Source organism: Dictyostelium purpureum, assembly GCF_000190715.1.
Source record: "Dictyostelium purpureum unplaced genomic scaffold DICPUscaffold_139, whole genome shotgun sequence".
In the NCBI taxonomy this organism is placed as follows: domain Eukaryota; phylum Evosea; class Eumycetozoa; order Dictyosteliales; family Dictyosteliaceae; genus Dictyostelium; species Dictyostelium purpureum.
Window position 1 is genome coordinate 1 of NW_003519476.1, and position 13515 is coordinate 13515.

General features: G+C 23.4%; 5 protein-coding genes across 5 annotated transcripts; 2 read left to right on the forward strand and 3 right to left on the reverse strand.

Annotated features, from left to right (window-relative positions):
- The first annotated feature begins 1087 nt into the window (after positions 1-1087).
- Positions 1088-1660, forward strand: DICPUDRAFT_92118 (uncharacterized protein). The gene is made up of 3 exons (XM_003288520.1): positions 1088-1148; positions 1219-1261; positions 1422-1660. Exons 1-3 carry the CDS (start codon positions 1114-1116, stop codon positions 1605-1607), a joined length of 264 nt encoding a protein of 87 aa, XP_003288568.1. The 5' UTR covers positions 1088-1113; the 3' UTR covers positions 1608-1660.
- Positions 1661-1822: 162 nt separating this feature from the next.
- On the reverse strand, positions 1823-3859 carry DICPUDRAFT_18291 (uncharacterized protein; the record flags this gene model as incomplete). The annotated part of the gene is made up of 4 exons (XM_003288535.1): positions 1823-2294; positions 2359-2740; positions 2809-3378; positions 3712-3859. Coding segments are annotated over 4 exons (1572 nt in total), but the record flags the coding sequence as incomplete, so codon positions are not given.
- A 776-nt stretch (positions 3860-4635) lies between these two features.
- Positions 4636-7359, reverse strand: DICPUDRAFT_152820 (uncharacterized protein; the record flags this gene model as incomplete). Its single annotated transcript, XM_003288536.1, has 3 exons — positions 4636-4932; positions 5000-5121; positions 5187-7359. 3 exons carry the CDS (start codon positions 7357-7359, stop codon positions 4636-4638), a joined length of 2592 nt encoding a protein of 863 aa, XP_003288584.1.
- A 482-nt stretch (positions 7360-7841) lies between these two features.
- DICPUDRAFT_34288 (uncharacterized protein) lies at positions 7842-8595 on the forward strand (the record flags this gene model as incomplete). The annotated part of the gene is made up of 3 exons (XM_003288521.1): positions 7842-8028; positions 8124-8147; positions 8228-8595. 3 exons carry the CDS (start codon positions 7842-7844, stop codon positions 8593-8595), a joined length of 579 nt encoding a protein of 192 aa, XP_003288569.1.
- A 107-nt stretch (positions 8596-8702) lies between these two features.
- On the reverse strand, positions 8703-11623 carry bzpA (uncharacterized protein; the record flags this gene model as incomplete). The annotated part of the gene is made up of 2 exons (XM_003288537.1): positions 8703-10088; positions 10160-11623. The coding sequence occupies 2 exons, from the start codon at positions 11621-11623 to the stop codon at positions 8703-8705; spliced, it is 2850 nt and encodes a 949-aa protein (XP_003288585.1).
- Between the last annotated feature and the right edge of the window lie 1892 nt (positions 11624-13515).

Consider the following 13515-nt stretch of genomic DNA (forward strand, 5'->3'; position numbering starts at 1 on the left):
TAATCAAATCCACCCTATTGAAAATAGGAACCAATTCAAACTCCAAATAGTAAGCAAATTGAAATGGATGAAACCAAATTTGAAAACGTTGCATTGGATAATATAGAAGAAAATAATACAATAATAATAACAATTATAGCGAAAATAAAAACAACGAAAATAATAATAATAATAAATAATAAATAAAGATTCAAATATATAATACAATAATAAAACTTTAATATAAAAAATATACAAATGTAAAATATAAATAAATAAAAAAAATAAAATATTTTTTTTTTTACAAAAAAAACAAAAAAAACAATTTTTTTAGAAAAATAAGAAAAATATAAAAAAGGGTATAAATTTTTTTATAGTCGTATTAGAAATAAATTAATTAAAAAATAAAAACAATATTTTAAAAAAAATAAAATAATAATTTTTAAAAAAAAATAAAAAAAAAAAATTTTATGATAAAATTAATATCTTTCATGGAAAATGTCAAAAATAAAAATGGGCCACACTTATGGCACACGTGTGGTTTCATTTATTTCCTCCACTAGGTTTAAAAGAAGAAAAATCAAGACAACCCGTTATTTTCTTTAATGTTGATGACATAAATAATAAATTTATAAAAATAAATAGAAAAAAAAAAAAATACCCGTTTGATAGAGAGTCCAGTGAATATTTAAATATACCCCACGGGAGGAAATGAATTAAACATTGAAAGATCTCTCAATTTTAGAAAATTGAAAAAATACAAAAAAAAAATAATATAAAAAAAAAAAAATTTTCACTTTAAAAATTTAACGTTCAATTATAATCTTCATTTATTTTTTTTTAAAAAATAATTTATTAAAAAAAAAAAGAAAAAAAAAGAAAAAAAAAGCAAACAAAAATTCATCCTTTTTTTTTTTATTTTTTTCAATTTACCACAATTATATTTATCAAAATTATAATAATTTTATCACAATAGAAATTTACACACAAATATTTGCATAATAAAAGAAGACCTTTTTTTTTTTTTTTTTATTTTTCTTTATTTTTAAATTAATTAATTAATTTAAAAATTATTATATTGCAAAAGAAAAAAAAAAGAAGAGGAAAAAAACAATAATACCTATATCATTTCAAATGATTATAAAAGAGTTTAATAGTAGATCAATAAGGTAGATATATTTAGGATTAAAATTAATAATAATTAATATTAATATTAATATTTTTTATTTTTCAACCAAGAAATGTCAGATCATCTGGAATTAGTACAGATCTTCTTGAAAATGTAATATATAATCATAAAAATAATTAAATAAATCTTTTTGAAATCCGTAGTTATTATTATTTGAATTTTTTTTTTTTTTATGATCAAAATTACTTTTACATGATACTAATGTTTTTTTTTTTAAATGTAAATTTTATTATTTTTGGTTTATTTATTAAAGTTCTTTATAAACAACCCTTATCCGAGTAGAGAAGATATCAGAAATCTTGCTTTTCGCTATCAAGTCGAAGAGATAAAAATCAAAAACTGGTTTAAAGGCAAGAGAGATAGATTAAAGACAAAAAATAGAAAGACATTAATAAAAGATACAAGAATGAATATTCGTTTCATTTTAAATAATAATTAATTTTTTTTATTATATTTATCTATATGTATAATAACTTAAAATTAATTCACTATAAAAAAAAAAAAAAAAAAAAAAATTTTCTTTAAATAAATTTATTCTCTTTCTCTGTCTATCCTTCGCATTCTCTTTTCATTTTACAATTTATTGAGGAGTTTTTTATTTTAATTAATATGGGAAAAAAAAAAATTTATGTGTGTAAAATAAAAAAATTAATCATCTTTTTTATTTTTGGTATTATTATTTGTGTTATGATTGCTGGGAGTTTCTTGGATTGCTATCGAAAAATTGGAGTTTTGGCTGGGATATTTAATAATAAAGCAGGTATTTGGATCAAAAGAACGTATCTCTAACATATTTGATAATAAAATTGGATCGGTATTTTGATTTAAAATAGACTCCATATTTCTTGCGATCTCTGTAAAATCTATTGAATCTAAATTTGAGTTTCTAAATATATTTGAATCGCTGTTGCTTGGTCTAAAGGAATAACAAAGGAATACCATCATTAAAATAAACATGGGTTCTGATAAACTGTAAGCAAGCCAATATAGATACCAAACCATGACAATTCTAAGACTATTTACAAAGAGAATGGCGCCCAAATAAAGAACAACAGCAGATCTTAAGTTGGTAAATACCTTCTTCTTTAAAGATATATTGTTAACAGATTCAGTATTACTAATATATCTATTTAAAATTTAAAATATTAATATTTGTTAAATTGTTATTTAAAAATAATTATAATATTTACCTTGAAAGTATCATGTTGGCATATAAGACCCTAAGATTCTTTGTGATATTTGTGAAAATCTTTGGCATCATAAAAAAATACAATATCATTAATGCTAAATAAAAATATATGGAATTGAAAAAGATGAAGAATAAAAGTACTGTAACAAGGAATAACAATATAATACAAATAGTTCTAAATTCTGACCTTGTTAATGTTTGTCTTGTAACTTTTAAACCTCTAGATAAAACAAATAAAATTGAAAAAAATGCGGTTTCTGATAATGCTGAAAAAATATTTAAAAAGTATCGGAGTGTAATATTAAATTTACCGCTACTATTTGCATCTGTCCAATAGCTGAGTGCTATAATAATTAAAACTAGCTTTAATAATAAAATGATAACTGTATAGTAATAATAAACTATGTTAATATATTTTTTTATAAAATGTATTATAAACTGAAAAACTTACATAAGATATAATGGATAACATTTAAAACTGTTCTATGTAAATACCAATGTATTATCACTATAACAAAGAGAATTGACATTATGATTACTATATATCTATAAAGCAAAGGTAATTGAAGGTATCCTTTTTCTAAATGGCCATTAGGATTTTTAAGAGTATACTCCAAATGAATTTTGGCTGTTCTAGAATCACCACATTTTAATACAATTACTCTATACATATCAGAAACCTCAATTGAAAACTTTTCAAATGTACCTGATGCTAATGTTACATTCCTAATTGGACAATTTGCGGTATTTAAATTACCTTGACATAGTTTACTTTCAATGGTATTTGATGGTGATGACCCTATTAATGATTGATAATCTCGATCTTGGCAAATCCATAATGTTATATTATAATTATTATTTATTTTAGCTGTATTAATAATTTCATTCTGTACTATATCAATTTTATTATTATTATTATTTTTATTTTTATTTTTATTATTATTTTTATTTTTATTATTATTATCATTATTATTGTTATTATTATCATTATTGTTATTATTATTTAAATAGTAATTTATATCTGGTGAAGAAGTGGGAGAGGATGATGAATAAGTGGATGTCGAGGATAATGATGAAGATGATGAATAGGTTGTTGAGGATAATGATGATGAAGAAGATGATGATGATACATCTCCTATAGTAGTCGAATTATCACCACTGGTTACAGATATTTCTATTGGAATATCATTATTGCTACTGCTACTATTATCGTTGTTTTTATTTTTATTATTAGTGTTGTTTATTTTTATTTTATTTTTAAAATTATTATTGTCTTTATTTTTATTATTTATGGCCAATGATGAAACATCTAACAATTGACTATAACCACCACTTGTGTTTTCATCTAATAAACCTATTAAACTTAATGATTTTACATTTATCTCTACTGTACCGTGTTTATCAAAACCAAATTGCTGTACCATATAATAATTCCCATTGAAACTAAACTCTTTATCATAAACCATGCATGCTATTAATTTTACATTTATTAAAAATATTATTATTATTGTTTTTAAAAATGATTTATTAATTAAAATATTCATTTTATTACTATTATTATTTTATTGTTGTGTGTTTTATTGATGTTAAATTATTATTATAATTAAAGATATTAAAGATATATTAAAGATTGATTGTTGATTGATTGATTGATTTATACAAAATTTTAAATATAGAAAATATAAAAACAAACAAAAAAAAGAATATAAAAAAAAAAAAAAAAAAAAAAGAGATGTTTTGTGATTTTATATAAGTATAACTGATTGTGTGTTATTATGATTAAATTTTTTTATTTGTTTTTATTACAACTATTTTTTTGTTTATGATTTTGATTATTATTTACACAATTATTCATTTCCAACTTTATAAATTATTTTTTATTTTTTAGTTAATTTTAAAGTGATATATATACAAAAATAAACATTATAATATTAATAATATTTATATTTTTATTAATAAATTAAAAAATAAAAATAAAAAAAAATAAAAAATAAAAAAAAAAAAAAAAGTTAAAAAATAAAAAAAAAAAATTATTTTAAAAAAATTATTTTATAATAAAAAACGATAAAAGTCTTTTTTTAAGATTCACATTTAAATTTGAGTTGATACCTATCATCACACCGTTTTTTTAACTACATCACATTTGTTGGCAAAAAGAACGCAACCAAAATAATTTTTTTTTTCTTCCCAACAATTTATGAAAATAAAATATTTTAATTTATTGGTTTTATAAAAATATAAATTGATTAATATTAATTAATTAATTAATTAATTAATTTTATTCTTGATGTATTGGGAAATATTGTTGTAATAATTTTCCATAAATTTTATAATCATCGTTTGTATAAATACAAAATATAATTCGATCCACTTTTTTTGAGTGAACTTTGAGCCAATTATAAATTGTTTCACATGCAATATTTGCAGCATCCAAACTTGGAAAACCATAAACACCGGTTGCAATACAACAAAATACAAGAGTTTTAAGATTATTTTTTAAAGCGATATCTAAGCATGAGTCATAGCATTTTTTTAATGTTTCTGGATTTTTATCCATTGGCCCTACAGTATGAATCTATTAAAATAAAACACTTGTTAATGAATGGGTGATTGGTAATATTATTTCATAGGGTAATACTTACAACATACTTGGCTGGAAGCCTATAACCCTTTGTTAAAACTGCACCGCCTGGTTTACAACCACCAAAAGTTTCACATTCGTTTACTAAACCTGTACCTGCAGCTTGGTGAATTGCTCCATCAACTATTAATTGAATAAAAAAAGAATTAGTTTAAATTAAAATTGTTTTTTTATATTAAAATACTTACTGCCACCGCCACCTAATAAAGAAGATCTAGCAGCATTAACAATAGCATCGACTTCTAGTGCTGTGATATCCCCACCATAAAGACAAATCTTTTTATTTAATGCTGGATCTGGTTCGTTAATTAAATTTGATGTTTTAACCCTGTGTCTATTTTTCTCTAAGAAATCATACCAAGTGGGAAGGTCATTTAAAGTTTTATAGTCTTTACCACAGACATAAAGTTTTCTTTTCTTTTCTCTAAAATCTGGATCGTTGAAATCTAATTCTTCTGCCATTAAATCCTCTTCACTTTGGTTTTTATTTTTACTGCCAAAGAAACCTTCGCCTTCGAATAAACTGTCATCATCAAATTTGCTTTTGTTATTATTAATGTTTTTATTACTACCATTATTTTTATTGCCACTATTATTATTACTATTATTACTATTATTATTGTTGTTATTATTATTTGTTGGTTTACCAGATAGATTTAGATCAATTTCACGTTTAATTTCTCTTCTTTTACTTGGATCATCAGTTCTTCTTTGGAAAAATGCTTTATAATCAATAATCTTATCTTCGTTGCCAATTCTAATTATGATTTTATCTTTTTTTTCTTTATAGCCATTTTCAATTTCAATATTGAGCTCTGAATTATATTCTACCCAGCTTGAATCACTCCTCCATAACCATTTGGCACCTGTTGGATTTGGTGCACTATTTGATGCAGATTTATTATTATTATTATTATTATTATTATTATTATTATTATTATTATTACTATTACTATTACTATTATTTGATTTGTTGCTTGTAAAGTAGTTGCTGGAGGTATTTGTTAACTTTGATGGAGTTGATGTTGCTACTGAGGTTGTTTTTTGTACATTACTATTATTATTGGTGTTGGACACAGCAGAATTACCTTTTCTAATTGGTCTAACTTTATTTATATCATCATATCTTCTTTGAAGGTTATGTTCTAAATCTATAAATCTTTCGTCATCAATTTGTACTCTTTTGTTACCTTTTGAGATGGTTTCTTCAATTTTGTTAATAATTTCTTTTGAATATTCCTTCCATCCACTATCATCTTTCCAATACCAACTATTACTATTATTACTATTATTACTATTATTACTATTATTACTATTATTACTATTATTACTATTATTACTATTATTACTGCTATTACTGCTATTACTATTGTTATTATTACCTTTGTTAGTAATATTATTATTGCCACTAGTTGACTTAAGTGTGTGTATATTACTATTATTACTACTGCTGCTGCTATTGCTACTCTTAAATGAGGAATAGGCATTCGAGAATGATGATGAGCTGTTTGTTGGTGAGCCTGGTTTATATTTTGATTGGTCACCAGTGATATTATTTGGTAATGTTGTAGATTTAATATTAAATGGTACTCTTCTAACTTCTCTTTGTTTAATTAAAGAATCATTTCTTTTTTGTTTCCAGGAACTTAAATCTACATATCTTTCCTCGTCGACCTCAAACTTCTTCTTTTTGTTATTTAAAGCATCCTCCAACTGGTACATCTTCTCGATATCATAGTCAACCCAACGATCATCAGCCCTCCATTGCCATCTATTTTGTAATTCGTCTGAGGAAGCTTGTTTTTGAATTTGATTTTGTTGTAATTGTAAATTTTGTTCATCTTCATCAATTGAGAAACTAAAGTTATCATCATCAATTACAATTGATTTGTTATTATTATTGTCATTATTATTATTACCATTATTATAACTATTGTTGTTGTAGTTATTATTATTTTGTTTTTTAGAAGACTGATTGTTATTTTGATTCATTTCGTCTTCATCTAATTTTCTTTTATTTAAAGAGGATTTTGGTGTTAATAAAATTGCATTATTCTTTTTATTTCTGTCTGCATCTTCGTTGGCACTAGATCCGACCCCGTATGAAACCTTAATATTTTTATTATCTGTTGGTTTTCTATTATCCTCTTCATCGCTAAATTGAAAATCGTTATTGCTTTGCTGTTGTTTATTTATTGTGTCTTTATCATCAAAAAATGATAAATCATCATTTTCATCGTTATTAGTATTTTTATTATCTTCGTTATTATTATTATTTTTTGATGTGTATGATTGTTGTGAATTGATTTTATTTGTTTCATCTGAATAAAACATTCTCAACCTATCACCAAAACTTGACATTTTAAAGTTATTTATAAAAAGAAATAAATGGTTGAAGAAATAAATATTATTAAAAATTATAAAATAAAAATTTTAAAAGATTTTTTTTTTTTTTTTAAAAAATTAAAAAAAAAAAAAAATTTGATTTTTGTGGAAAATTATTATTTCTTGGCAATTAATTTTTATTTGTTTTATGTTTATATATGGTTTCTTCATTGATAAATTAATTTTAACAATCAGATAAAATATTTTAAAGTTTAATAAATTATTTAAATAAAAACAATTACTTTTTTTATTTTTTAAAAATTATTTTTTATTATAAAATTCTCAAAATTGTTTATATTAAAAATTATTTTTTTTATTTAAAAATTCTCAACATTGTTTATTTTTAATATTTAAATTATTTTTTTTAGTTTTATATTCTTCAACAACTATTTAAATAATATAAAATAAACATTTATATTTAATAATAAAACAATATCATAAACTAAATAAATAATAAAATGTCAGGGTATAAAAGAATTATTAATGCAGTATATGACGACGAAACCGTTAGAGTCTATCAAGCATATAAAGCAACAATTGCAGATGATGCTATTAAAAATCAAAGATTTACTGAAGCATCAGGATGGAAACAAGACCGTATGACATGGATTAAACCAAGTTTTTGTTGGATGCTTTATAGAAGTGGTATGTAAATAAACCTCATCATTTAATTAATTATAATTTTATTTTTTAATATTAATATTTTAACATTAAAATTTTTTTTTTATTTAAATAAATAGGGTATGCAACAAAACACAACCAAGGTATTATTACATAATAAAACTGGATAAAAAGCAATTTTAATATTAATACCTATTAACTTTATTTATTTTTTGTTTAAAAGAAAGAATTTTGGCAATTGATATAAAACGTTCAGCTTTTGAATGGATATTAGAAAATCATATAGATTCTACAGAAACTGCAAAAAGTTCAATTCCTTCTGAAAAAAAGAAAATAGTGGTCCAATGGGACCCAGAAAGAAATTTTAAAATTGGTAAAATTGATGGTTGTGGAGATGTTAGATCAATTCAAATTGGTATTAAAGCGGTAAAAACTAAAGAATATAATGAAGATTGGATAGTTAGAATTCAAGATGTTACCGATCTTGCACATCAAATTAAAGAATTAGTTGAATTAAAAGATTTTGAAAAAGCCAACGCATTATTACCAAACGAAAGAATATATAAGCCAAAGAATGTCAGATTTAATTAAGAAAAATAATAAAAATAAATTTTAGAAAACAAGACAATTTATATTTTTATAAAAAAAAACTAATAATTTTTTTATATTTATAATTTATTATATTAATTATTTATTTTTTAAACACTTGGTGTTTTATAACTATACCATTGGAACTTTTTTGCCTTATTACTTTTTTTTGTCGAATTTTCATTATTATTATTGTTATTGTTATTATTATTATTATTAGTATTAGTATTATTTGACTCGTTTGGTTGTTGTTTATTTTTTAAAGAATCCAATGATGGACTTTGATTATTTGGTGTATTTGTAATATTTGATGGAGAAGGTATTCCATTTATGTGCATTTGATTTGAAAGTAAACTTGGTGTTAGACCATTTGTTATTATTGGTGAAGATGTGTTGGTGGTGGTTGTAGTTGGGTTACAACCAGCAGATAGATCAAATGATGGAGAATTAGGAATTTGTTGTGATGGGCTTGAAATAGTTGGTGAATGTGCATAATTTGGACTTGCTGTTACTAAATTTTGATGTTGATAATCATTTTGTTTTAAAAATGTACAATTGGGACTATCTGAGCCTAAAACAGTTTGGTAAAGTTTTTCATAGGTTTTTTGTAAGCTTTCCAATTTGATAGGTCTAGAATTCTTTATATCAGCCATTTGATTTTGCTTAAATTTCTCCAATACTTCAAATTTGCCGTCTTGATCTGGCATAAGATTTTGAATGAATGAACCCTCTTTAAGATTACTGTTTATAGTGCCCCAGATGCCAGTTATAGTATCAACAATCGAGAAATCATAGCAAGTTACACTATTTAATCTTAAAATAAGCTTGGCATGTTGGAATGGGGTCAAGATTGTTGAAAGAACCAAATCGGTATCGCAAATAAGGTTACGATGCTTTACAAAATTCTTTTTTAAAAGTTCAAGTTTTCTTGTGACTTCGAGTAACTCTGACAATTCTAGTGGTTTATTGTTTTCGGTGAATATATTAGAAACTTGTGCTACAGTTTGAGGCATTGGGTAAGGTGAATGGAAAGAGTGATGCCAACTTGAGTTTGTAGAATGTTGTACACCACCAGAAGAATTGATATTGGTTTGTGGTGAGTCTGGTGGGCTTTGAAGTGTTGGTGAAGATGTAGCGGTTGGTGGTGAATTGGATGAATTAGATGAGCCGGGTGATGAGTGTGGTGAACTTGGATAGTCAATTTCACTATTATAGGTGATCTCACGATCAAATAATAGCTCAGGTCTTTTAGTACCATGGCTAACGATTTTCTTTAAAAACAACTCTTTAATTTCTCTATCTAATTGATCACGCTCGGTTCTAAGCTCCATATCAATCTTTAAATGATCACTCCATAAAATATCGGATGCTTTTCTTTGGTCCTCTGTTAATGATACTTCGTCGGCAAACTTGGGCCACCAAAGATTTGTTGAAAATGGTCTTAATAAAATAGATGTTTCAGCACTTGATCTGTAACCCATGACTGCTAATCTAGCCTAGAAAATAAATAAAAAAATATTGTTAGTATAGAGAAATATATTAATGTTTTCTTTTTTAAAGTGCTTACTTGAGTATATGGATGAACTATTTTTTCAACTTCTCTTTCGACAACGGTTGTACGTAATTGAGATGCAAAATAATAAAGTTGTAAAAGATTTTCAATTGTTGAATGATCCTCTTTATTTACTGCATCTTGAAGTTGTGCCATTAACTTTTGACTTTCTAACAATACTTGTTGGAAATCAAAATCTGGTCTCATAACATCACCAAGATCGCCCTTCTTTAAAATATGGTTTTCTTGTCTTAATCTTTCATTTTCAAGTGTTAGTTGTTGTACTTTATATTCCACCTCTTGAATATGATCCTTCTTTCTTTGTCTATAATTTCTACTTGCTATATTTTGACTTGATCTTGACTTATTCTTTGATTTGTCTTCATTTTCATCAATAAATTCTTCGTCTTCTGATTTTTTTGATTTTTTTGGTTTAGATTTTGTGGTGGTTGTAGTGGTTGTAGTTGTTATTGGTTTATTTTGTAACTGTTGAGCTTGTTGTTGTTGAATTTTTTGTTGTTGTATTTGTTGGGTCTGTTGTAGTGTTTGCTGAGGTGAAGGTTGTGGTGTTTGCATATGTCCTGGAATTTGTAAAAGTTGTTGCATTTGTTGTTGCTGTAATTGTTGGAGTGAAGAGGATGATGAGGACGATGAAGATGATGAAGATGATGTTGAGGATGAGGATGATGAAGTTTGGGTTGGTTGTGGTGAATAATAAGATGGTGATTGAATTGGTTGTGGAACTTGTTGTGGGGATTGAATTGGTTGTTGTCTAATTTGTGGTGATGCTAAATTTATAAAATTACTACTATTATTATTACTACTATTATTATTATTATTATTGCTATTATTAAGGCTTGTTTGTGGCGACACTTGGAATTGATAATTATCTAATGGTGGTAAATTTGTATCGGATCCCCCATTACTACTATTTATATTTGATAAATATTTTTGTTGCTCTTGCATAAACATAAATTGCAATTGATCTGGTGGTAAATTAGTAATTCCCTGCTCAGATAGTTTCTTTTGGAAAATTTCCTGTTGTTGTTGTAAAATATTCTGAATAAAACCTAAATCCTTTGGTGGGGTAGTTGGTACTTGAATATTATTGGCTGCTGATACTTTTTTATATAAAAAGTCATCAACAACGATATTACCATTTGTGTTATTATTTATATTATTTGAACTATTGCTAATATTATTTGTAGCACTAGTACTACTATTATTATTATTATTATTATTACTGCTATTATTTATATTATAATTTGATAAATAGGCTGATGGTTGGAGTGTATAATTTTGAAAATCTGAATTACCCAAACCTTTATTTGAAAATAATAACGATGAACTACTTCCATTTAAATTCATAAGGTTGCTGCTATTTGATAATCCTGAATTATTAGCCGATGATGATGGATTACCCATATTAAAATCCTGAAAATATGGAACAGAAGTTTGAAAAAAATTATCTGATTCCATTTTTCTTTAATTAATTGATTTTTATATATTTTTTAAAAAAAAAAAACAATTAATATATTTAGAAACTTAATTATTGAGGAAAAATAAAAATAAAGTATATAGTATTTTAAAAAGTGGGAAAAAAAAAATTAAAAAAAAAAAAATGTTTTGTGATTTAATAAATTATTTTTAAAAATACACAATATTAATTTTTATTTGATGATAGGAAATAGATAAAAATGTGATAATAATTATTATTATAACAAATAATTAATAAATAAATAAATAAATAATATAAAATTAAAAAATAAAATAATAACAATAATAATAAAATAATAAATAATTATTTTTCTATGAGGGGATTGGACCTCCAAAGTGTATGGTATATTTATGTGTGAGTAAATTAAGGTATTTATAAATCTGTTTTTTTTTTGTGTGTATGTATTTTTATGTATATTGATGATTAAAAGTGTGTGGGATATTAATAGAAAGTGTTAAGTTTGAAATTTTAGGAATATTAAATAAATAAAATAAATGAAACAATAAATAAATAATAAAATTAAAAAATAAAATAAAATTATAATAAAAATGAAAAAAAAAAAAAAAAGGGAAAAAAATAAAATAAAATAAAATAAATAAAATAAAATAAAAAAAATAAAATTGAATTACATGTATAATTAAATTATATGTTTTATATATTTATTTAACTGTTATGAAATGTATGTGTGGTCTGTGGGTGTGGGTGGGATTTATATGTGTGAATAATATATATATTATTTTTTTAATTAAAATTTTATTATTGTCAAAAAAATCAAAAAAAAAAAAAAAACAAATAAATCAAAACAAATAAATAGTTGTGTGTGAAGAAAAATATGAACGATATTTATTAATTAAAAATTGGAGTATGTTGATGGAAAATGAAATAATAAATAAAACTTTTTTTTTTTTTTTTTTTTTTTTTTCTAAACAAAATTTAAATCATATTGATTTAAAGGTTATATAGACAGCAATATATGAGATGAAGGGGGTTTTAAAAAATTAAAAAATAAATAATTGAAAAAAAAAAAAATAATAATAATAATTTTTTTTAAATTTAAAAAAAAAAATCGATACACGCACTATGTATGTAAGTGTGCCAAATTGTTTGAAATGGAAGGTGAGAAAAAAAAATCAAAGTTTTGTGTGTGTGGGATAATGTTTAATTTAATATGAGTAAACAACAATAATAATAAAAATAATGGTAATAAGGGGTGGGTTTGTGGTATTTATAACAATTTTTGTTGTTTTTTTTTAATATATTAATTTGTTTGTATCAAAAAAATACACTACAAACATAAATAAAACTCACAACACATCGTTAATAAAATATATATGTTGCGTGTGTGTGTGTGTGTGTGTGTGTGTGTGCGTGTATATATTTTGCAAATTATTTTTAATAAAAAAATACTTGTCTAGTGTGGAACATTATTATTATTGTGGGTGTGTTTATTGTTATTATAGCAGTGGTGGTTTTATCATTGTGTGCTATTATTAATTTATTATTGGCGTATTATAATGATTCAGGTTGGTTTTGTAATAATGATAATTTGGTCTCTTTGTGTGCGTTTTTGTTTTTGTTATTCTACCAAAGAATATTACAATGTGGTTATAAAATTGAGAAAATAAAAAAGGAAAAGAATTTGTATAATAATTTAAAAATAATACTACTTTTTTTTAATTAAAAAAGAAACGCATATAAAAAAAAAAAACCAAAATGAACTATCAAAATCTTTCTTTATAATTAATTAATTTTAAACCCAATTTAATTAATTAATTAACCATAAATAAAGCTTAATTTTGGGGGTTTTTTTTTTTTTTTTTTTGGTTTTTGTTTTCTTTTTTATCAATCACAGATTCCCTTATACTATTATCGC

What these genes read in the sequence shown, in the direction of transcription:
- DICPUDRAFT_92118 (XM_003288520.1), top strand. Translation starts at nt 1,114, where the DNA reads ATGATTATAAAAGAGTTTAATAGTAGATCAATAAG. An exon ending in TTTAATAGTAGATCAATAAG is followed by an intron (nt 1,149 to 1,218) that starts GTAGATATATTT and finishes TTTTCAACCAAG; the next exon opens with AAATGTCAGATCATCTGGAA. An exon ending in GTACAGATCTTCTTGAAAAT is followed by an intron (nt 1,262 to 1,421) that starts GTAATATATAAT and finishes TATTTATTAAAG; the next exon opens with TTCTTTATAAACAACCCTTA.